Below are 25,232 nucleotides of genomic sequence, written 5' to 3'. Positions count from 1 at the left end.
TTCCAGATCCCAAGTCTTGAACGAAATTATACGCTTCGAAATACGATATTCTAGAGAATGTGGTCATTTCTTAAAAAAAAAAAAAAAAAAAAAAAAAAAAAAAAAAAAAAAAAAATAGGCTAGTTATTTTTATTAACAAGAACATATATAAGGGTTTTACTCAATTTCCTTATTTTTTTGACTTGCCAAATATGACAACTAAAATACCTCGAAAAATAAGCTAATTGTAGCGCACTTTGCCTAAATTGTTTTTCCAAAAGCTAGTTTATAAGTTATTTTAGGCTTACCAAAAAACAACTTAAAAAAGTTCTCAGAAAAGTAGAATTAAACTATTATGTTGCACCAAACACAACCTTACTAACATGCATAAAAAAAATTACTAGTTGAGAAGCTTATGCACTCTGCATTAGATTTTACATGGTTTTTGACTTTTGATAATCATAGTTTAGAAAAACTAATTTATCATAATCATATTTCAATTTTAGTTTATATCCATATCCCTTATCTAATTTTACATATTTTAAAAACTTCCAGCTTCCATAGAAAAAAAAAATGATATTTTATAATTTAATATCCCATATCAACAATCGGCCACGTCAACAAAGAATACATGATGGTATAAGAAACAGAAAAAGAAATGCAGTGTTTGATAAACAACAAGAGTAGAGATCCTGAAATGAAAAGATGATGACAAGAAAGTTTGGAAAATTGTCTTTTTTCCATTTTGTTTATAAATAATAAATAAGAATAATAAAATTACAGAAAATGTATGCATCTATGTATGACGGATGGATGATGTTCTTTTCTGTCTGGTATACTCCCAGAGAGCAATGGCGCCGCTGACATGAACATTGAGTGATCTTACAACTCCTAATTGAGGGATTTCAATGCAGCCATCCAGTATATGAATCAATTCCACCGGGATCCCCTCCTTTTCTCGACCAAGTACTAAAACCTGTATGATGCATCACATTTAATTTTAATTTATTTATAACAACAACAAAGTTAGCCAAACAAACAGCTGAGTTGCAAGGAAGGATAGAAAAAAATGACTAAATCAACCTTCAATTCAATAATTTTACTTACTTTTAAAGGTTGCAAAGGAATACAAATCCATCTTAATCAATGCATTAAGAGTAATTCTGAATTTTTATGTATGTTTACTCCTGCTTTATCTTTATGGTTGGGTTGGTGTTAAGTAGATAGGGAGGGGGGAGTTGTTGAACTAAACTCAAAATCCCATGGATTAGTACTCATCATTGACCAAAAATACCTTTCTTTGATTATTATTAGAAAATATGATGTGGACCAAAATTCTGACACAATCAATATAATTCTTTATTCTTGATTCCCAATCCCCTCAATTTAGCAACTAATATGGGAGTGGGACATCCACACCCATCCCAAAATGAAATTCGATATTTGGTATTTGGTATTTGGTATTCCAATCAGAGCTGTTAAGTCATAGATAGATAGATAGATAAATAGATAGATAGATAGATGGTTTACTAATTACAAAATAGACAAATTACAAATATCTGACCCAAAGAAAATATAAATAAACTATCCTCCTTCCTAATATATCTACGGCTTAACCTCTTTGTGTCGTAGCCTTGTCTTTGTGTTTAGGGTAAAATGAAAAAAAAAAAAAAAAAAAAAAAAAAAAAAAAAAAACCAACAATGTAATGTACTTCCATTATAGCAGCAAATGTGATAAAAATACTTAGTGTTATAATTTGGTAGATTTTCAAAGCTTAGCATTGTATTGTAGTTTGAAAAATGTAGCCGACCCAACTAGAGTCTAGAGCATTGAATTGAATTGAAGGGGGTAGTTTGTCATCATTGGGCATCAAATTTTTTCTTATCAAGTAGAATTGAAAGGTCAAAGCTTTGTAGGGCTATTTTCCAGGATGAGAATTGAGAAAACAACTACAAGAGATGGAAAGTGAATTGGCCCATTGACTAATATTAGTCTAATGCATGCCAAACGCATTAAAAGACCCGACAGTCTGTTGTGCCGTGTAACAAACAAACAAACAAAGAGAAGAAAAGTAGTAATGAAATGAGCAAAAGTAGACAAGTGGGGTGGGGTGGTTGTTTACCGTTTTTGTAGGGAAGAGATATTGGTCAAGAGAAAGGCTGTTGGCGGTTTGCTCTAGACCAAGGATAGAGAAGCCCTCTCCTTTCTTCTTCTCCAAGAAACCCTTAACATTGCTTACAGGTACCTCTATTATGGGAACCCACTTCTCTGCAGTCACACTGCCAACAAACAAAATAACCTTCCTTACTTTAATTCCAAACCTTGTTTTAGCTTTTTCACTTAAAATGAGGAATACATAACATAAATAACAACACATTCTCATTGCCTTGCTCATACCAATATACATGAGAAACCATGCCATGGACAACATATTTGTTTAATTTGCAAAAAACTTTCTATATCTAACAACTACAGTGCAATGGAAACCGGAAACAACTAAACTTTAACTTACTTATCAAGTCAACTTATATGAGTTATAAGATACGGTTCCATTTAAGATAATAATAGTAATAATAATTTAATGGAGACGACTGTAGTGTAGTAATAGAAAAATGTATGCAACACACCCACCCTTGTCTCATGGCCTGGGTTATGCAACACACTACTTTTTTTCTTTTTTTGGTTTGGATAAAGTACCGACTGAAAAAATTATGTTTAAAAGATATTTAGGAAAAACACAGCTTGGGGAAATTGAAGGAAGCCTCTTTTCCCTGACTTTCTCTATCAAGTTGTATTTGATTCAGAAACAACACCTAAGTTTGAATAACAAACCTGATAAGTTGAAACTGCTTGTCATGCAAAATGTTTGCATTATCAATCACTAAACTCGCTGCTTTAAAAACCTGCACATCATCACACGAATTTGTGAGAGCATGTGGATTGTATATAGAATCTGCAAACAACCTCGGTGACTGCTATTTCTGAATAAATTGGTTGTACTGCATGCACGTGTGTGTTTGTACTACACTTGTTAACTGTTCTTTTGTTTTTTTGTTTTTTTTTTTGCATCAAGGGTTAAATGCAAGAAATAACAACATACTTCCATTGATTCAGTTATTATAGGATCTTACTTTCATTTCTTCCTATTACAACAATCAACTTTGAAAAATCCAGAAACTATAGCAAACTGGTTTTAGATTTTAAAAAGTACAATGTCCTAATAGGGATTAAAAAAAATGGTAGATTTTTCAGGAAAAGTGAAAGTAGAAGGATGTTATAGAAAGAAAGAAAGTGAAAGTACCTCACAGGTGCGTGCCAATCCAGCAAGGTTAGGCACACGATCAAGTAGAGAAGCTACAAGAATGATTTGTTGTCTTCCAGCTTTAAGTTTATCCATACCAACATGTCTTGCTCTTACTGCCTCATCAACAAGCTCATCCTCCTTTTCCACATCTACATACACATACACTCAAATCAAAACTAATTTACCCAATTAAAACATCACTTTATTTTTGCATTTTCGTTTACTATATATCCTATTCTAATAAAAGAATAGTTTTATTCTTCTTTTGCCAAGTGTCACCCTATTAGCCCTCCTATTTAATGTCATGACACTTGTCCACCTATTGATTCTCAATTTCAAATTTCAAATTCTCACTCAAATTAAATTAAATTAATAACATTAAAATAAAAATTAAAATAACATTAATACATACAATATGATAATATAATTTCACGTATTTATTTATATCAACGATTATAATTTTATATAACTAGATAAATATCTCTTAATTAACAATTTATTTAAAATAATTGATTAATAATTTTCAGTTTTTACTATGAAAGTTTAATTAACTTTGTAACCGTGGTTCCCACGAGTTATAAACTAGTGTGTATATATATATATATATATATATATATATATATATATATATATATATATATATATTTCACCGGTGGTAATTTTTCTTAATAGGACATACTATTCTGGAAAATCAAACTAATTTTAGCAGTGCAAAATGATTCGTATTTATTATACTTTCATTTTTTTCCTATCACGGCATTGTACTTCGAAAAATCTACGCTATTATAGCAACGTTGTCCAAATACAAAGCAATTTTCACTGCTATAAGTGGGTAGATTTTTCCAAAGTACAATGTCCTAATATGAAAAAGATTTTTTAAGGTAGACAACAATGTTATTGTTAGGTAGAGTTTTTAAAGTACAACAATGTTTTATTAAGAAAATCTTTTATGTATAATCCTGTAAGTTGATATTCCTTGCATTTTATTTAACCCTTATGCAAATGTTAAAACATACCCAAAAGCGAATTAAAAGTGGCGTTTCTGTTTATAGAGGTGGAATGTGAATCCTGGAACTCATGTTTGGAGACAGTAACTTTTTTCTGGAAATCCAATGACACATCATTCTGCAATTTTGAAGTTGTTTCATCTATGACTTGACCAATTGACTCAGAATCTTGCACATGTATTTGCTCATTTTTCAGTTGTGTTGCATCCTTAGCCATTGAACATCTGAGGTCTTTTCTGACATCCTGCAATTGTATGGAATGATGAAGAAATAGAATGGACAGGATAATGGAATGAATTTTCTTATGGATTTTTCCATATTATATGTAGATACAACGATTAGTTCTAAATTTGAACTCTAATCCATAAATTATTTAATTAAATCTCATGAACTTTCATTTACAAAATTAACAGAAGATTATAGAAACAAACAGTTATTTTTAATTCCATCATGCGAAACAGTATCTTACATTTAGAAAGTCGATGACGCGCTCTAAGAGGGATACATGAGCACATTCAAATTGGATGTCCTGTAAATGAGAGAAATAATTCAAAATGAAGAGAAATTGGTGGTAATCAACAGTCGTTGCTAATTTGTACAAGTGTCTTTCTTACGTCAACTCGATTACTGAAAATTCCAGCTGGCATTATGGATTTGTTTGGATCAAAAGCATCAAGATGAACTTCCATCGATACTCTCAACCTGCCACACAGGTCAAGCCAAACTACCATTAAAGAAAGCACTTTTAGAAGATGCAGTAAGTGAAGCCAATGTCTAGGGGTAAAAAAGAAATGCAATATGCATGCATATTGGGGTATCTGAGCATGGGAATGAAATGAGTCATTACATTCCACTATCATGTTTGGTTGGCTTGTAAGAATAGAATGAATTTTCAATGTTGTATGTAGATATAGTATACTCTAATTTCTATACATTATATAGTTGAAAATACAACAGCAGCAACAAACACCCAGAATCCCATTAGATTCCTTTTCATATTCCAACAAACGAAATGATAAAATAGCATAATAAAGGTAAAAACATGTGATACATACCGTGCACAGTCAGAGTTATCCTCCAAATAAGATTTTAATTCCATGAAGCACCTTTTCTCCAAGGCGGGCATTTCATCATCAAGTGCAGCCGCAGGCAACAATTTGGAAAGAACTTGGTATACTAATAACTGCATAACAACAAATCCATATTCAGACTTGAATGGGTTCTATTCCCTCCTCCTTGTCCTAGAAAGTTTGTCAAGTCCTGTCCAATCCCGTTTTGAAAAAGGAAATATTGCACCAGTTATAGAGAAATACCAATACCTGGGTAAAACCACGTAAACTGTGGTGATGTGACGTGAGCAGAGGAACAATGGGAGGAAGCAATTCATCTAAATGTCTAGTTGATTCAGGAGCATGAAGAATCACATTTGCTGCTATGAATACATATGATGACAGAGCCTGCACATACATCACCACAAATATGATTAATCAATCGCAACTTACTATCATAAAGGTCTCGTACTGTGTTTTTTTTTATCCAAAAGGCGTTAGTGAATGCCCTTGCCCCTCCCCTCCTCCAAGTCATTTTCCCAAATATTTTTTAAACATCATTTATCAGGATAACACTTATTGTGGAAAACACGACCTGAATCAGATTAATTAGTTTATAATATCAGGTAATGAATGATACTTGCCTGGGTTCTCATATCGTATTTCCGGACCATTGGGACTAACTGCTCACCAACCTGCAAGTCGATGCATACATACAATACAGTTATTATTGTAACAAACAAGCAAATTGTTTTTTCGGGGTTAAATAATATACAAATCAAACATTCCCTTCCTCACCAGCGATGGAAACTTCAAATATACATAGATCGCAAATGTTTCCAAGTACTGTCGAACACCAGGCATGTTGTTTCTCTACATCAACATTCAACAGTAAAAACTAAAAACATTATGATTGAATCAATGGATACTACCAAACGAATGTTCACATAACATCTTAATATCACCATACTTAATACCAACACCTCTTAATGGACTTAACAACCAACACCCTAACTTCAGTTTAAATTATTTATCATGTTGTGATTACACATATTATTATGATCAATTTATGTTATTAATAATCATGTTGTGACTAGATATAAAATTTTAGTATTTCATCTTTTTTGAGTTTGGTCAATTAAAACTTCAAGTTTTTCATCACTTTTTAGACAGGGGTAAATTGGTCATTTACTCTGGTTCAGACATCCTGACCAAAATAAACAAGAAAACATACACAACTTTCTCCGAACACACACCATTTATCCACTGAGCACCTAATGGGAAAAAAGAAGCAAACCCTAAGTCTGATGACTAAGGGCATTGAGAAGAAAGTTTGTTAAATTCTTGATTGACTACTGCCACATTCTAAGTCCATTGTTGGTCAACCATCAGATTTTTTAGACTTTAGAGTAAGATGTGTACAAAATTATAATTATTCAAATGAACTGAGTTTTGCAGATTAATGACAGTATGAGGGTTTAGAAGTTGCTCAACCTAGATCACGTACTAACCCCTGTTTCTTGGAGTTTCTAATGAGAAGATGAGTGAAGCAATGAAGAAATGCAATTATGCAAGTAACAGCATTGTACTTTCATTTACACCCTGCTTCCTTTCTTTTTCTATTACAACATTGTACTTCCATTTTTATTCTTACTAAGGCATCACCTAATATTATAACATTGTATCATCAATCGTTTTTTTTTTCTTGTTGGGCATTATACTTGAAAAAAATCTACCCAGCTATAGCAGTGAAATTGCTTTGTACTATGATGGAATTGATATAATTGGATAGACTTTTCAGAGTACAATGCTAGAACAGGAAGAAATGAAAGTAGGATGCTATATTAAGCAAATAAAGAAAAGGATGCTTCTATTTTTAATCCAAAAAGGTAATATATATATATATATATATATATATATATATATATATATATATTCTTTCCTAATCATAAGGACTTTCTTCCTAAGCATAGGTCAAATGGCTAGAACATCAAGAAATAGAATCGTCTTTTTACAAACAAGTTATTTGATGATACTAGTGAAGCATCATCTACTTACATAAAGGGCCGTATGCAAGCAATCCATTACTTGAGATACTATTTCTTCATCAACAAATCGCGATAATATACAGATCATTTGCCAGGCACGAACTTTCCGCCTATGAGTCTGCCACAGAAAGAAATCAAGACAACACAAGTTGAATTACAAGGAAAAAGACGTATTTTCAGCATCTTACTTTCCATTACAGCATTGTACTTTCAATTGTTTTTTCTTTAAGACGTATTTTCAAAAATACACTCAATTATAGAATTGTAACTTTAAAAAAAAAAAAAAAAAAAAAAAAAAAAAAAAAAAAAATCTTTCTAGGACATTTTACTTCAAAATTATATCTGTGAAATCCGTTTTGTATTCAGATGACATTGCTATAATTGGGTATATTTTTCCAAGTACAATGTTGTAACAGAAAGTAATGAAAGCAGGATGCTATAATAGATATATCAATGAATGGCTAAATGTAAGAAATAGCAACATACTTTCATTTAGGTAGCAGCATCCTAATTTTATATATTTCTATCAGAGCATGGCAATTTCTTTTTCTTTTTTTATCAAAGCATTGTATTTTTATCAAAGCATTGCAGTGAAAATTTCTTGTATTCGGATGACATTGCTATAACCGGATGGATGATTATTGAGAGTATAATGTTGTAAGAGAGAAATGAAAGCATGATGTTATGATAAATAAATCAATTGCTATAGCCTATAGTGATAAGTAAATGGCTCGAAACTAACCGCACTGTACTTCTTATATAACTCCTTGGCAAGGTCGGTGTCGCTCACCTGCATTTCAAAACATCACAAATCACAATGACACAATCAGCCAGACAACACATGAAATGATAATCGGAGGAAAGTAGTCATTCTAGTCCTTATAATATGATGTCTAAAATAAAAACTTCCTAATTTGCAGAATGTTTTGGAAGGAATTGGGATCTAACATAGGAAATGGAAATACAAAAATCTTGCAGAAATTGAATTCTACCATGTGTTTGGTTAGCAGGATCAGGAAATGAGATGGAATTATCGAGCCTTCATGAGTGAGAGTGAGAAGATAGAAAACTAAAACAAATAGAGAGGTATTTACAAACGAGGAAATACTGTTTCATCGGTCAAAAGGATTTTGTAAATTCAACTCCAATGGAAATCATCTACAACCAAATGCAAGATAGGTGGCGAACCAAATGCTCATACAAGTATTTCCAGTTTCAGACTCATCCCTCACATGTCTATAACACATTAACAGAAAAAGTCAACAGACTCATCCCTTACATGCTTCCGCTTATTTATGTATACCATAGCATCTAACTTTCATTTCTTTCTAATTCTATTACAGCATTGTACTTCCATTTTTTACTTATTAAGGAAAAATAACCTTATACTTTTAAATTGCTTTCCGTATTAGGATGTTAAACTTAGAAATTATAGTATTTTATCTTTTTGTATTTAATTTGCATCACTACAATTGGGTAATATTTTCAAAGTACAATGCTAAATGTAATACGAAAAAACTAATTCAACAGCTGTAGTGAAAATTACCACAGAATTTAAGAGCTCAAGCAAAAACAGTTTGCCAGATTGCAGGGAAGCATGGCTGCTTTCAGTTTCATCATTTGAGCCCACCGTATCCGCCAAGTCTGCTAGCTTGTTGAGCATAACAGCAACAGACACCCTTGCATAAAGCTCCGTGTTCAAGAATACCTAAATAATATCAAAACATTTTAACCACAAACTTACGCCCAGTTTGGATTTTTGTTTAGAACAGTACCGTTTCTCCTTACTTGACTAACTATTTAAGATTTCATTAGTTAGTCGTGTTGTCGTATATATACATACTTGTATAACGCTTTTTTTTTCTATTACATAGATATTGTAAAATACAACAAATATGAGTTTGTTTTTTTACTATTCATCAACCACTTTTATTGCTTTATGGAAATGAAACTGAAGCTTATGCTCAATTGTAGAAAGTACAACTCCCGTGAGACTTGTTATCAACTGGATTCGGTAGCTGAATCGCTCTAGGTATAATAAGATCAGTTTATCAAAAATCTTAATGAACCCATTTACTATTTAATGTTATAGTTTTTTTAGGTAAAAGCAAAACACATCATGCCTCATGAGATTTTAACCTCCCACCTCAGTTAACTCCAGATCGCTACTTGGTGACAAAATTGATACTTCAGTCTTTGCATCATGATTTTCAGTCACTTCAGCTTCAAAATCCTCATCGAATGCCACTGGTATTATAACATAATTATAACAGATATACCAAAGACTAAACGCAAATACAGAAACATACTTTCATTTATTTGTGTATTATAGCATCCTGCTTTTTATTTCTTTCCATTACCACATTACATGTCCTCTTTTTCCTTATCAAGGCATTATAAAGCTCTACGCAACTATAACATCCTACTTTCGATTGTTCTTTTCTTATTTGGCATTATGATTTGAAATATATATCCAGTTATGGCGTATAATTCAGTAGATTTTCAAACTGCGGTGTTGTAATAACCAAATCAATGTAGTATCATTTATTTGTGTATTATAACATCCTACTATTATTTCTTTTTTTTTACAGCACTTTGCACTATCAGTTTTTACCTATGAAGGCATTGTACTTTAAACAGTGTACCCAATGAAAATTGCTTTGTCTTTGGATTATATTGCTATATTTGATAGATTTTCTAGGTACAATGTTGTAGTAGAAAGAAATGAAAGTAGGATGCCATAATAATGGAAGTGCATTGCTATTTTATATATATATATATATATATATATATATATATATATATATATATATATATATATATGTATGTATGTATATATATATATGTATGTATGTATATATATATGTATGTATGTATATATATATATATATATGTATGTATGTATATATATATATATATGTATGTATGTATGTATATATATATATATATATGTATGTATGTATGTACCAGAACCGTAGAGAGTTAAGAGCTTCAACTCCTTCATGTAGTACTTTATGGCCGTTGGATATGATAGCCAAAGCCCTGTTAAATGTAATGCTGCAAGACGGATAGTTCGCGGACTTCTTGTTCCTTCTTCAAGAATTTTCTCGACAAACTGCAGAAAGATATGCTAAATTTATTATGCCCATATTCTCTTTAACTTGACAGAAACAAGCAGATTAGAGCTGCACTTTTTTCGCCAAGAAAGATTCTACTCCAATAACTACTTCTTTTAAAAGTGAAGTTTGCATCATTACCGGTACAAATAACCAAAACGTTTATGTAATAATACCATAAAAACTCGTATTGTGGAAAAAACACAAAAAAATGAAAGAGCAATAAAAAGATGAAAACTCAAAAAAAACAAGAGGCCATTCCCGTTGAACCCATAATCAAAATTACATAACTGAAAAAGAACCGAACGAAATTGGATCAGTTCTTTTGGGGCTAGAAACCAACTTTTTCAGTACAATTTTGGTTTTAAGCAAAAAAAAATTCATGGTTCGATATTCCGGTGTCCTAGGCGTAGTGGAACCACACCGGTCCATACCTAACTTGATGGTTAGACTCCACTATGGTGACGATATTGTAGGGGAGGTCCTATGGAAAAATAGACCGATGCCAGGATGATAAAAAAAAAACTTGACACCTCCCGTTCTACTTCTTTAGCATGAAAAAAAAAATCAAAAGGTCTTCTTATTCGAAACCCCAATCATGACATCCCCTGTGTCCCACTTCACACCTCGTTCTTGTAGAAATGAAGGCGCTTTGACATCTTAACCCGATTACCTGAAATGGTTGGGAGAGCAAAGGGTACTGCTGGGAACAGATGGAGTGGGGACTGTAGCTCATAAGATTACAACAACCAGTCCATAAGGGAACTTGGGGTAGCAAAATCATGATCGGGATAGCCGACCAAAAGCTATGGAACTTGGATGTGGGTGGGTCTTTTGTCGACATGGAATGGCCCTTTTACTTATTATTTCTATCATACATATAAGTTCTCTAGTCTTCATATTGTTATCATCATCAAACCCAAAATCCCATATGAATGGGGTAAGCGGAAGGTAGATGTTGCCAATCTAAGCTCCCTCTACCTGAGGGTAGACGACCGTTTCATGTTCTTGATTTTAGAAGACCAGGAAGAAAAACGTGTTATGGAAAAACACAATTTTGAAGAAAAAAATATGATAACCGTTAAAACCATGGGAAAAAAATGATACTCTTGAACCCAAAAACCGAACAAAATATATTTTTTTCGAGGCTAGAAACCAACTCTTTTCATTTCAGTTTTAGGCAAAAATCGAGCCAACGCTCGCCCCTATACCCACCGCAAATGCTTGGCAAATATTTATCTGTGTTGTGTATACATGTAATGTAAACATACATAATTAAGTTATATATGTATAGAAGGGGGAAGTCGGGCAGAAGTTATTACGTACCCACTTCAAAGGCCCGGGGGTGTTGTCAAATTCATGCATGTCCATATTACCAAACACTGAATCATGTAAAACGGAAGATAAAAGTGCAGCAATAGGTGCAACCCTTCGCTTGTTACAACTGACATGCAATAACCACGAAGATCGTACCAAATGCCACATCATCTGCAACACACAAGAAAGATGTAAATTTTCAGCCATCTGATTTAGAAACCTGATACTGATACATATAACAACGATCTTAAATTTAAAGTACGGCTTAGATAGCAATGTATTTCCAATGATTTGATTGGTCAACTTTCATTTCTCATTATTATAGCATTGTACTTTGAAATTTCTACCCAATTATAGCAATGTCATCTGAATACAAATCAACTTTCATTGCTACGGTTGAGTAGATCTTTTAAAATATAATGTCTTTATAAGAAGAAAAATTAAAACTACAAGGGGAGAGTTATCAAAGTAAAAAGTCTCAAGAAGAATAAAACTTGAAAGTATAATGTTGTAGACAAGACTAGGATGCTATAATTCACAAATAAAAGAAAGTACATTGCTATGAAATGAATTAATCAACTCCTTGGTTTAACCAATAGCATCGGTAAGAGTAAGACACAACACGGGTGGGGTGGGTTTATTCAACAGAAACAAACTTGAGAAGTTTGGGAGAACCTGAACATCAATGGCATCGACATGGTATGAAGAAACAGCTGAACCTTTGCATCCTCCTCCTCCTCCTCCTAAAGCAAAATGATCCAGTACCAATCTGGCAGATCTTAGCATGGGCAGAACAGAACCTTCACTAGCATTTTCAAGGCTGTCAATTAATTGCATAACTAGAAAATGTTAGGTTCCACAAAGGAAGTCATATCTGCCACAATCAGTTATGACACATCACAAAAATTATATACATATTGTTTCTTTTTTACTTCATGGACATAATAACCCGGTAAGCTAATTTCTTTTTTACTTGATGGGGAAAAAAAGAGCCACAAAGATATGCAATAGAAATGATTCATGGAGGAGTCTTCTTGTGGCTGCTTTACCTGTCAACTAGATCATTGAAGATCCTTCTGACTACACCATCTGAGATGACGTAATCACAATTTTCTATGTAAACTCCTCTTTCAAGAGCATGCTTTGATACTGACAACAGGGATTCCAAGCACATCCACTGAATCAATCACAAGCAGATCCACAGGATTAAGCATAAAATATGACAAATTAGCAATACATTCTCCATGCCCAATTAAAAAAAAAAAAAAAAAAGCATAATATATGTTATTTCGATATAATTTAGGAAGGAGAAAAAAATAAAGCGTTAATAGAATCGCAAAGGAATGGAAAGGTAATGGAAGAAGCAAGGTAGTCGAATGAATGATTACATTCCATGAATTTTCATATGAACTATAATATTATATGGTAGAACGCAAATACAAGTTATAGTTTCAACACTGTTCTAATATTATTTCAGTCTAATTAAAGAATTTATTATTTACAAAGCTATAAAATTACCAATGGACCTATGGACCAACGATATCTGGAGTTGTTGGAAAGGTGCCCCTCAACCAAAGGTTGAGAGTCAAGTCTCGTTTGGGAAGAAAGGTGTAGATTTAGGAGTAGAGTAGTGGGTACGAGTTAATAGTACAAATAAAATAAAATAAAATAAAAAGAGTAGAGTAAATAAAGGCTCATTAAAACCAAATAAGATTATATGATAGAGAATATTTACAAGTTACTTTTAGAAGATAAAATTATAATTTAATTCCATGAACTTTTAAAAAATATATCAAAAAGGATAGTGTCATAATTCATAAAATTAGGTTTCATTCCATGATTAACGGAAAAAACAACCCCTCCCTAACGAATGATTTTTTTTTAAATGGAAGCCAAAGGATCAGACAATTCCTTTCCATCAGGCAAAACAGAGAATTATTTTTTCATTCATTATAGGTGACATGACACGACACGAATACATCTCAAAAAGGGAGATGAAGCTTATTTCTCTATGTGTATTCGTGTAATGTCAAATTCGTGTCTGACACGTGAAAACGACATGAATACACGAACTGCCAAGTCCAACACTAATAAAAGATCACATGAACTGAACAAACTCTTAATACTGTAGATGCTCACCTTCCAGTCAATTAATATTGCTCTTCGCGCCCGTGCCAAATATCCAGCCTCAATGAGATTATTGATGTTCTCCAGATATATCTCAACAAAGTAATCTATATGGGGTTTGACTTTGACTTGAGCTTCCGGATCCAAAAGATTATATGATCGGGTTAATAGACCCAATGCTGAAGGGGAAGGCATAAACACTAGTGACTTGAGAATATGATGTAACGCTTCATATGCTCCGAGGTAGATTTCTGCTTTACTCTGCATACAGGACCAAATTTACTATACAACAAACTCAAACTTCATGACACCTTTAACCCCCATTTGTTCTTTCTTGTACTGTGTGTGGTGATCCTTGATGTTAATGGAACAAATATTCTTATTTTTGTCCACCCAAAAGGTGTGTTCAAGGCCCACAGCTTAGCCCTCAATCTCTCATTTTTTTTTGCAAAAGACGTGAATGCCCTTAACATTGGAAATGACCCTAGAAGTCTAGTCCTATCCCAGGTAACAAACACAGCCTTACAGAGCTAAAGTATTATAATATAAGATGAAAGTACATACCTCTGAGTTACATGTTGTGGAAGAAATTATCTTCCAAGAGAGTTGCCAGAGAACACTCAAAGTAGAATTCAAAGACTCTTCTTCAAATTGAGCACAATATGAGTAGATTGATGCAAGAGTCTTAACTGACGTTATCTGTATGCATGCGGAAAAAAAGCTCTCGTATATATTTTAAGGTCTACATGCAAGAAAAAGCAATGTGCTTTCCTTTATTTGTGTACTAATGTACTATAGCATGCTACTTTCATTTCTTTCTAGTACATCAAAAGAAAATTCATTAGTATATCTCAATAAGGCATTGTACTTTGAAAAATCTACCAAACTATGGCATTGTATTTCCGATTTTTTGTTTATATATATATATATATATATATATATATATATATATATATATATATATATATATATATATATATATATATATATATAGCCCATCATAGTATTTAAAGTATCTTTGTATGTGGATGATATTGCTATAAATGATAGAAGATGACAAGTATGGTTGCTATTTCTTGCACTTAACTCTAAGATCATGAAAGAGATATGGAGCATACTAGAAATCATACAGCTTGCAATACAGCAGTAGTGTTAGAAGATGACAAGCGCCGTTGACTAAGCCCTCCTAGCCTTCCTTTAATGGATGAAGGTAGAGTTGTGCCCCCACCATCACCCTCACCCTCCCTTGACCAGAAAACTAAACATGACTGCAGGGTATATGATTCCAGCTCCTTCTGCATGCAACTCATGTTAACAACTGCCACTAATCATTTCTATCTAATTCAATACAACATAGGGCTAAACACAGGAAATAGCATCTTTTTCTTATCAAGCGGAGCCATTTTATTTTGAAAAAAGCTAGCCAATATTTTTAATTCATTTCTTATTAGGACATAAATACTTTGAAATTCCACTTGATTATATAGCAGTGAAAATTGTTTCATATTTGGGAGACACTGCTATTACAGGGTAGAATTTTCAAAGCATGATGTTGTAACTGAAAAAAAAAAATGAAAGTAGGATGTTAGTAGGTTGCTATTTCTTGCAATTAACCCTGGAATATAACTTTCTATACCAATATGAAGGTGAAGAGTTTAGTGAACTTGTTAATAATCATGGAAGCAGCCATAGACCCTGCATCATCCACCATATCAAGCAAACCATTGGTTCTTTTTCCATGCCTATCAAGTGTTAAGGTTTTCTTTTCATGGAGTTGTTGAACAACACTCAAGATTAGAATCATATATTTTACTGGCAACCACTCCCAGTGACCATTCTTATTGCAGATATCATTGCCATGTGATTCAATAAACTGCACCAACAAGTACAAGATATGTAAGCCTACTAAAAACCTAATGAACAGGGTAAGGTACTAGTGGAAATCAATCATGTCTCCAACGAGGGGAAAATATCAAAACGACCTTAAACAGGAAATTATTGTCTTAAAAATGTGACTCTGACAACCTTGCATAGAATTAGAAACCTCTTTTCACATAACTCAAACTAATAGCACATTGGAATGGATCACTCATTTACTACTTTGAGAAACCTTGAATCAAAATTCAAATACAGTTCAGGTAAAAAGCAGAAACACATTTTGTGCTTAACCTCTTGTTTGTAGCCTTCTATACCGCAAAACAAAAAGATTATGCATTTGTACTGATTCCATGACAATTAATAATCTCACTCATCCAAAAGTAATGATTTCATGCTTGAATCAACCAATCCAAAAGAGAGCAATATAATGAGTAAGGGCCTTGAGATTTCAAGGGAAGAAGGAATCTGAACTAAACCATTTACTGCTGGAAGTATGCCCATGGTCACGCCAAACTGGGGTTGAGTGTACCATATGTCGAGTCGAACAACCCCAATTTTGCAAAGGATTTAGAAGGGTCCTCATTTTGCAAAAAAAAAAAAAAAAAAAAAAAAAAAAAAAAACCCCTCTTGTAAACTGCACAATTTATAAAAAGGTCCCCTACATCATGATTCTTTTTCTCAATCTTATGAAATATAATTTATCAACCATGAAGCCACAAAAAAATACCTGAAATAAAGAATCTAACTGATGTTCCTCCTCTAGTATAAGAAACAGTGTGTGTGCCCATCTTTTTGCTTTAAGCTCCCACATTTCCATGTCTTCATCGTCATAATTGACAATATCATTCTTTGAGTGATTATGATTTATAAAACTTGCGGGGAATTCATTAAGCTTTTTCATGAGCTTGAATGATGTAGAAGCTTGCTTTTTATAACCTCGAAGCCATTCCTGCCCTTTTTCTCTTAATGAACCTAGAAAATAATGGTGGTACAATAAGTAGTGTGATGCATACATATAAATGGTCCTGAAATAGGCCCAAAAAATCCAGTAATTCGGTCTGGTCGATGGCCTGGTCAACTTGGTCTAAATAAAGCCAATGATTTATATATATATATATATATATATATATATATATATATATATATATATATATATATATATATAAAGGTAAAGAGATTAGAAATGATAACTGTAACCATGAGTTACATGTAAGCTTACCTCCATAGTTAAGAAAGTCCTGAGGGAAAGATGAAATAAAGTGAAGAAGGGTCTCAAGAGGCACATCAGATGATGACATTACTGAGATAGTAGCATCCAGAATCTTTCTGCACACTGCCAGTATTAATCGTCAGAAGAACTTACATAATGATGCAAAACACAATACACATACTCAAAAAAAAAAAAAAAAAAAAGGTATCCAGTTCAGGGTTGTAAGCGAGCCAAGCTACCTGGGCTCATTAAAAGCTCCACTAGAGCCCGAGCTTAAGACATTGAGCTCGTTTAGGCCTGATATTTTAAATGACCTTATATATATATATATATATATATATATATATATATATATATATATATATATATATATATATATATATATATTATCAGGGCTAAATACATGAAATGGCAACATACTTTCAGTTATTTGTTTATTATTATTGCATCCTATTTTCCTTTCTTTGTATTACAGCACGGTACTTTGAAATTCTACCCAATTATATATAACTGAGAAGATTTTTCAAAGTACAATCAATGTCTTGATAAGAGAAAAGTTGAAAGTAAAAAGCTGTATATGGGTAGATTTTTCAAATTAGAAAGCATTAAATAAGAAAATAATTAGAAGTAAACTGAAAGTAAGACACTATATGAAAGTACATTACTATTTCTTGCTTATGATATACGATATATTTATATATGTATATTTAAGTAGCAATCTTGAACCTTTAAGACGATAATTAGGATTGAAATGTTGTTTGCTGGTGTCAAGGATAAATCTGAAAACATCAAGTAATGCTGCCTTATCATTGTAACTAGTATCTGTATCTGCAGCTTCCAATTCCAAATCAACTTCTTTCTTGTTGAGTCTCCTAACCCCAACCCCATCAGCAGCAGCCGCAACACATTCAGCAAGGCCCATCAATCCCGCCCGACTAAAAGACTGGTTTTTTACAAGTAATGCTACATCCATCAACAATCTCATCTGCTCCCTGAGACATTACCAAGTCAATGGATAGATAGATGGTCTACAAAGTATTTGGATGAATGATAAAATAGAAAAAATGCAAATCACAAAGCTCCTTTCCCTCCCGGCCTCTATTAGGTCCTTTTAAATGATCCATTACATCAGAAAGGACCAAACACTTGACTAAGAAGAAATTGAAAATGCACCACTGTATCTCTATTAAAAAAAAAAAAATACTTTATTTGGTTTCCGGGTAGAAAAACTTACCCTTCACTTAGACACACGGTATATTGCTGTAAAAATGTGCTAGCACCATCAATTGTCCTCGAAGAGTAGACTCCTTTTAGTCCTAGAGAAAAATTAAATAACAAATTGAGGAAATCAACAGTCAGTAAATATCAGTAGACACCTAAAATATAGGAGTATTTGTTAACCAATAAATATCGATTTTTAAATGGCTTCTAATACAGTTACCATTTCAAGAAAAATACAATGATTATATTTAATAGCCACTTCTCCGAACAAAATCAAGGTGAGAGTTTCAACTTTCAATCCCCATGTGGATTTGGGTCTTATTCCAGCCACCTCCTGGCACAATGTGGGCTACAGGTGTTGCTGGAAGAATAACCCTTTTGCAGAAACAATATATGAAAACTAGCTATGAAAAAGCAATTTATTTGGATGGTTTTGATGATATAAACCAATAAAAGACATGAATGAGAAAGAAAAAAATATGGAGCAAACCGAATTCTTTGTGGTGCACAGGATCATTCAGCCCTTGTATGAAAGAGCCAAGTACAAAATCTCTAGGCACAAATTTCGCATAATTTCCATGCTTCTTCCATTCTATCCCAAAAACCGACTGCATGATCAAACACCGGACTGCACAATAAGAAGAAACATTTTAGAAACCTTTGTGGTTGTTGCCTGCCTGGATCATTCATTGATCTCTAAAACAAATGATGGCAAACTTGGCAAAATGTAAGGAAAAGCTAAACGAGGCCCAAGTTGTAATAAGTAAAGTCTCATGTCACTGACTTCCTCTATTAAGCTGTTTTCTATGCATCAAGTCAAATTCGTTCGTTGATGCAGCAGATATAAGAAGAAACACTAAGGCCCTGTTTTTTTCTTTTCCCACTAAGTGTTGTATAGATTAAAAAATAAAAATAAATAAGTGTTTTAAATTTTGAAAAAATGACTGGTGCACTTGGATAAGTCTAAGGAAAATATAAATGAGGACAACTTTGTAAAAATTTATCACTTAATGGGGAAAGCCTCATTTACTTGACAATCTGTATTAAGTCGTTTTTTCTGCATTAAGTCAAACACCATACTACCTACATATACAAGAAAAAACCATAAGTCATGTCCCCATTAAGTCAAAAAGAAAGCACACTAATGACCCTTATAATTTACAGAAAACCAATTTTGTGATGAGTATATATGAATAGACTGCTTGCCTTGAGGATTATCATGGCAAAGCCCTCGTTCCCACAACACAGCTACCCAATCAAACATATCTTGTACTGTTTCCATAGGATCAAGTTGAAGCCTTTCACCAACAGCCTTCAAATGATTATCACAAGATTCAGATGTCTGGAGCAACAGGTTCATCTGCACAAAACTCAAAGTCTTAAGTTGAACGCTGAAAGAAAAAAGATGGAACTTTCAGTATCAGAGACGAAAAATCTACATATGTATAAACAAAAAGGTGAATGTACCTGGTAATTCCATGCAGCCTCAACAAGATGAGTACCATACTCTTCAAGCATTTCATAGAGCAAGAAAAATGCACCCCATTTCAACTCACTGCTTGAATCAGAATCAACTGAATTATTGCATAAGCTCTCTATACCAAGAGATTTCGCTTCCTTATTAGCCCAACGCTCTTTTTTTGTTAAACCATGAGAGTTTGAACTAGTCTCATTGGATATTGTCTCCAAAAGACTTGTGTGTTGCTTTCCTTTAGTCCTTGTAGCTGTACTCTTCAATATATGTAATGACTGTTTCCTCACTATGCTTTCTTTGTCAACCTAGTATTAAAAAATAAAAAAATAAAAAAAACTTTATAAATTGCAGAATGTTTTTAATAGAAATGGAGCAAGGTCAAAGGAATTGGAATCCCGACGAATTATGCTCGTGAAATTGCAGCCTGTCACTAGTTTGGTTGGCAGGAAATGAAAAAGAATTCAATGATTAAAATTGAACAATTTTTAGAAATTTAAAGTTATAACTAGATATATTCTATATGGTGGGTGTGTGTGTGTGTGATGGGGGTATGTTGATCTTTTCATAAAAAATGAAGACCGGAATTGACATATCCATCAAACATGGAATTTAAAGAATTTTGATGGAAGGGAACTCCGTCGATTTGGCAACCAACATGCGCCATGGAATGGAATCTCAATTCCAATTCCATCAGATTCCGTCAAACCAACTATGCCCCTAGTGTAAAGAAACAGATAGCGATATATACCAAGCCATTCTTCATCTCGTCCCAGAACTCCTTCTGGGCCCTCATATCAAAATCAAATGTTCCATTATCCTCACATCCATCGGTCTTGGAGAAATAAGATATATACAAAGAGAGTACAGTATATGCATCTCTTCTCTCAGAAGACCCCAGCTGAAACAAATTCTTGCAGCATTTCCAAATCTTAGCACAGAAATCCTTCCTGGAGAGTAAAAGAGACAATGTAACATCCATCATCTTGACATAGTAGCAAAAACAATACGAGGAGACTTGAATGTGTATGTGTACCTGGATAACATAAATTTCCGGGTCTGAAACACATTTGCAGATACAAATGCTTTGAAAATGTGTGGAAGGAAAACAGTGATGGCACAAGACCGATGTTCAGGGCTGTGTGAAAGCATTTGCAAAGTCATGCTACAAATATCCCAAACCAGCTTTCCCGTAAATATATCCACAATGCATCCATTTGCCAAAACTGATCCTGATCCAGACCTACTTTCTGAAACAGATTTACCTTTTACACCTAAAGTAGATGCCAACATATGGCATGCCGTCAACAATGGGAAATACTTGAAGCTGGTCAATGTGGAGTCTTCAACAGTCAACCTATATTCTTCATTTTCATGCATTCCCATGCTGAAACCAATCACTTTGATAAGATACCGAACCATAGTTTCTTCTAATACCCCCCATGCATTTCTTTCTTTCACGGCATCCAAGAAACAGCCCATGACCTAAATCAAAACCATATCAGCAAATTACCTACTTCATAAGATTCAACAAAGTAGACATTTCTTTCCAATTGTAGCACTCAAGTTTCAATCTTTTTCTTATATGTTTTGAAATTTTACCCAGGTGTGATGGCATTGCTATAATTGGTAGATTTTTCAAAAAGAAAAACGCTATAATAAATAGAAATGAAAGTGAATTGCTATTTCTTGCATTTAACCCTATTTATTACTTCCCTAACTTGGGCCTAACCTTGTCAACTATCGCACGATTATAACTCTGTGTCAACCTCATCAACGGAACTAACACCCTCCAAACAAAATTCCGTAAAGCTTCAACATTATTAAGCCCTGCAGAAAAATAACTTTTACTTTTAACTTGCAGGAACAAGAAAGTAAGAGTGTACATGGAATATTATCTTATCAAATTCGACTTCAGAAAAGGAAAAGTCTATCTACAACAATATGAACGATTTGCTTTGCTGTCAGCTAACCGTTATTTTGGGGGTTTCTCTAATGTGCTTTTTCAATAACATATTGTTAAATATATTAAACTCAGTTAAGTCTTTTTATAGCTACAACAACTTGATTGGTTTGCTTTTGGTGTGCTTATCAGTTGTTTTTGGCCATTAAGTTGTAGTATACTTCCATAACATGATTTTATATACAAATCTATTGATATATGAAATGATGCCTAAGTGGTTTGTTTAGAATATCCCTCCGTCCATGGAAGTAGACAGTTGTGTTGTTTCTGGAACTAGGTGCTCAAGTCATGTACAAAGCATGTCATCAAAAACACTTGGCAGCCAATTGATATATAGACTTTACGTATGCTGAATTAAAGGGGGGTTAGCATTTCATATCATTGTATTTGCCATTTGTGTCGTAAACGCCCAGCATACTTTCACATATGCCAAAATAAAAATAAAAAACTCAGGTTGGCAAAAATTAAAGTATATTTGTTTTTCCCACAAAAGGTTCTTTGGAGATGTTTAAGATATTTCGGAAAATGATGGCACAATTGGGTTAATGGAAGGAAAATAATGATAGCAAAACCATATAAAATAAATAAATAAAGAGTTGATGGAAAAAAGCCTCATTTCCTTGATTTTCTCTTTTAAGTCGGTTTTTTTTCTGAAATAAGTCAAAAAGAAAACCATATATAGCTTTAACTAACTAATCATGACCGCATTTAGTCCAGTAAATTAGGAAGAAAAAAATCAGCACCTTGAAGATATGCTGAGAATACCATAATAAATCACTTTTTCTGTTTTGTTTTCCAAGTGTTGGTTGTTTGAAAAAGAAGTGGATACAGTGATGTGAATCATGAAATGCTAATCACTCATGGACTTTGTATACACTCCAATCCCAGACTGAAAAGTTCACAAGACTCATTTCTAAAAACGTCACTCCAAGTCCATATAAATAAGCAACTTTGAAATGTGACCTTGCAGGAAAACCAATTCAAAAGTATAATTTGGATATTTATAGAGCAACATGTTGTTTACCTGGTTTCTTCAAAAGGTGACAGAGCGCACCCACATATGATGCAATATAATTACAACACTCATCATCCAAGCTTTCTTCATTCTCAGGTGTAACGTCCTATTACAGAAAACGAATAGCCATGATTAATATATTTGATTAAAATCATGAAAATCTTTTAAGACTAGAAATTTCACAAATTAAAAATAGATTATATTGCAAGTTGTTATTCCATTCCGATTCGAAGGATAATTAACAAAGCGTAATGAATCAAGTTCCTTCAAGAATGGTCCATTTCATTCCATCATGCAAAATCAACAGTGACTCGATCATACCAATCATATTAATCATAGAAAACACTACTTTGGTTATAGTTTTTTCAGTTTTCACTTTTACTTGATAGTTGTATGCAGTGGGCGTTAGTATAAATTGGATTGACGACAAACACTTTCAGGAATTACTTATATATTTCAAATTGAAGGGTTCGATGTTATCTGAATTCTCATGTTGACCAGACTAAAGCTTTAAGAGTTAGCATTTACTAGCCTGATATGTACCTGCTGAAGCAGTTTCAGATTACAGAATATCAATGGTTTAAAGTTCATCCACCAAAGATGGCATTCTGAAGATCGAATATCAGTTGCAGCAGCTAAAAAATACAAGAATTGTTCAAGGGCCAACTAATGAATATTTGGTCAAAAGCAGTGATCAGGATTTAACATCAGTTCAGCTGTGCACACTAAAGGACTCGTCCAAAGTGGCACACACAGTTGTTGCTGATGCTAAAGATGTGCTGTCATAGATGTATGACTCAACACTTGAAAGGTTTATAAAGACCTATCGAATCTCTGAAAAGTTGTCTAAATCTTTTGACAGCCTGTTTGTCTTATTAGTTTTGCCAAACGCATGATGTTATTTAACGGCTTCATAAACAAGGTTTGAATGAGCAAGCTTTTAACCAAGACATTATTCTTCTATTATTTTTGTAACATATTTAGCTTCAAATTTGAATCAATTTAGTAGTTGGCAGGGGTTTTAGCTGTGACTGGAGCGTTTCTGTAACGCTTACACAAACAGCTAAAATTTGAAACTTACCATTGAAAAAAAAGAAGAAGAAGAAAGAATAGGCAATTCACAATATTAGTTGCGACATCATCTCAATATAGACCAAATTACCTGTAAGAGGATTGGAAGTGCATCAAGGAGCAACGAGAAAAGCAATGGTGGAGAGGAGGTTGTTGACACTAAGATGCAATCTAACGTAGCTGGTATGGCAGACGGAGGGATACGCCGGAAACTGGACATGAGTGATGTTGCGTAATTCGTCATTATGTGTATGGCTTTGCGATTAGGTTACGACGAGGGTTTATATGAGCAATAAACTATGGAGAGAAATCCAAAAAGGGGTCTTGCCGGGTGGAAGTGAAGCAAGAGCAGGTTGATCGATAGAAACGGCTGCTAAGGGTTTAGCAGGGGCTTTACCCTGTCTCCTTTGTTTCTAGACAAAACTGTGGTATTTTTTTTTTCCGAGAAAATTGCAAAAATAGTCTCTTGACGTATATTTATTTTGTTAGGTTTAGTTCAACTTTACATTTTTTTTTGTTTCACGGTCCTTTTGAAGTATGTTTGATCGGTAAACTAAAATGGTTGTAATGCCTGGTATATTTTTTATGTTTTTTCTCTTTAACTTAAATGAAAAAAAATAATTAATTAATTTGGGATTGCATATCTATCTCTCTCTCAAACACATCCATGAGAACGAATTTTGACTAACTTGAGTCAAATAACACATACACACATGGAACTCTAATTTTTACTATTCTTAAGATTCCCGATCACCATCATCAGAATTCTTTCCAATTTTTTACTACCCATATGTGTTAATCGGAACATTAACATCGACTACCTTTATAAGCTTGAAACCATTAAGAACAAGCCACCAATTTTGACATTCAAATCGCTAATTCTTCAAACCAAAAGGATCATCAAAACAATTCCTTAGTTGTTTCCTGAACCACATCACAAGTTGGGACTTCGTCGATAAAATTGATATACGTTAGTCATAGCCACATCCTAATTTATCCAAGCATTCTCATTCCTTATTCAGCCAACAATATTAATCGTGACTATAAGAACTAGCTTCAATCCACAATCATTAGAACACCAAATTTAACCGTTTTCTTTGTTTGAGTCAACCAATTTGATAATCAAATCTACATGTCAGTCACTTTGACGAGATCATTTGTGACGTCCCAAAATTCAAGGCTAAAAATTTCTTTTAATAAAGTATCACTTAAAGTAAAATCATCATTTCAAAACATAAACAGAGTATTAGTTTTCAAACACATGTTCATTATCAGAGTAAAACATTTCCAGGCTGACTAATCTATGGTGTGTGCCATGCGATCATCCCGAGCTCCATCATCCGCTACCGGAAGTACCTGAAAACAAAACTGAAAATCGTAAGCACGAAGCTTAGTGAGTTCCCCACCTTACCACATACCATGCAAACATATAACAACCAATGTTCAGCTAGGAGT

At 33.4% G+C, this 25,232-nt stretch overlaps 1 protein-coding gene across 1 annotated transcript; it reads right to left on the bottom strand.

The window, feature by feature from the left end:
• Positions 1-596: 596 nt before the first annotated feature.
• Positions 597-24,236, bottom strand: LOC111889271 (uncharacterized). The gene is made up of 35 exons (XM_023885407.3): positions 23,869-24,236; positions 22,716-22,812; positions 21,461-21,558; positions 20,765-21,213; positions 20,480-20,678; positions 19,725-20,036; positions 19,464-19,617; positions 18,748-18,885; positions 18,271-18,352; positions 17,763-18,028; positions 17,046-17,159; positions 16,554-16,798; positions 15,585-15,821; positions 15,079-15,243; positions 14,513-14,647; positions 13,961-14,209; positions 12,871-12,998; positions 12,497-12,641; positions 11,831-11,992; positions 10,356-10,503; positions 9,535-9,635; positions 8,935-9,096; positions 8,131-8,178; positions 7,399-7,506; positions 6,139-6,213; positions 5,985-6,035; positions 5,611-5,748; positions 5,347-5,474; positions 4,906-4,993; positions 4,761-4,820; positions 4,301-4,535; positions 3,282-3,433; positions 2,813-2,883; positions 2,103-2,259; positions 597-955 (listed from the first exon to the last, which is right to left on the bottom strand). The coding sequence occupies exons 1-35, from the start codon at positions 24,019-24,021 to the stop codon at positions 776-778; spliced, it is 5,430 nt and encodes a 1,809-aa protein (XP_023741175.1). The 5' UTR covers positions 24,022-24,236; the 3' UTR covers positions 597-775.
• Between the last annotated feature and the right edge of the window lie 996 nt (positions 24,237-25,232).

The sequence above is a fragment of the Lactuca sativa genome, chromosome 6, assembly GCF_002870075.4.
Source record: "Lactuca sativa cultivar Salinas chromosome 6, Lsat_Salinas_v11, whole genome shotgun sequence".
In the NCBI taxonomy this organism is placed as follows: Eukaryota; Viridiplantae; Streptophyta; class Magnoliopsida; order Asterales; family Asteraceae; genus Lactuca; species Lactuca sativa.
This window is presented reverse-complemented; position numbering and strand designations above follow the sequence as displayed.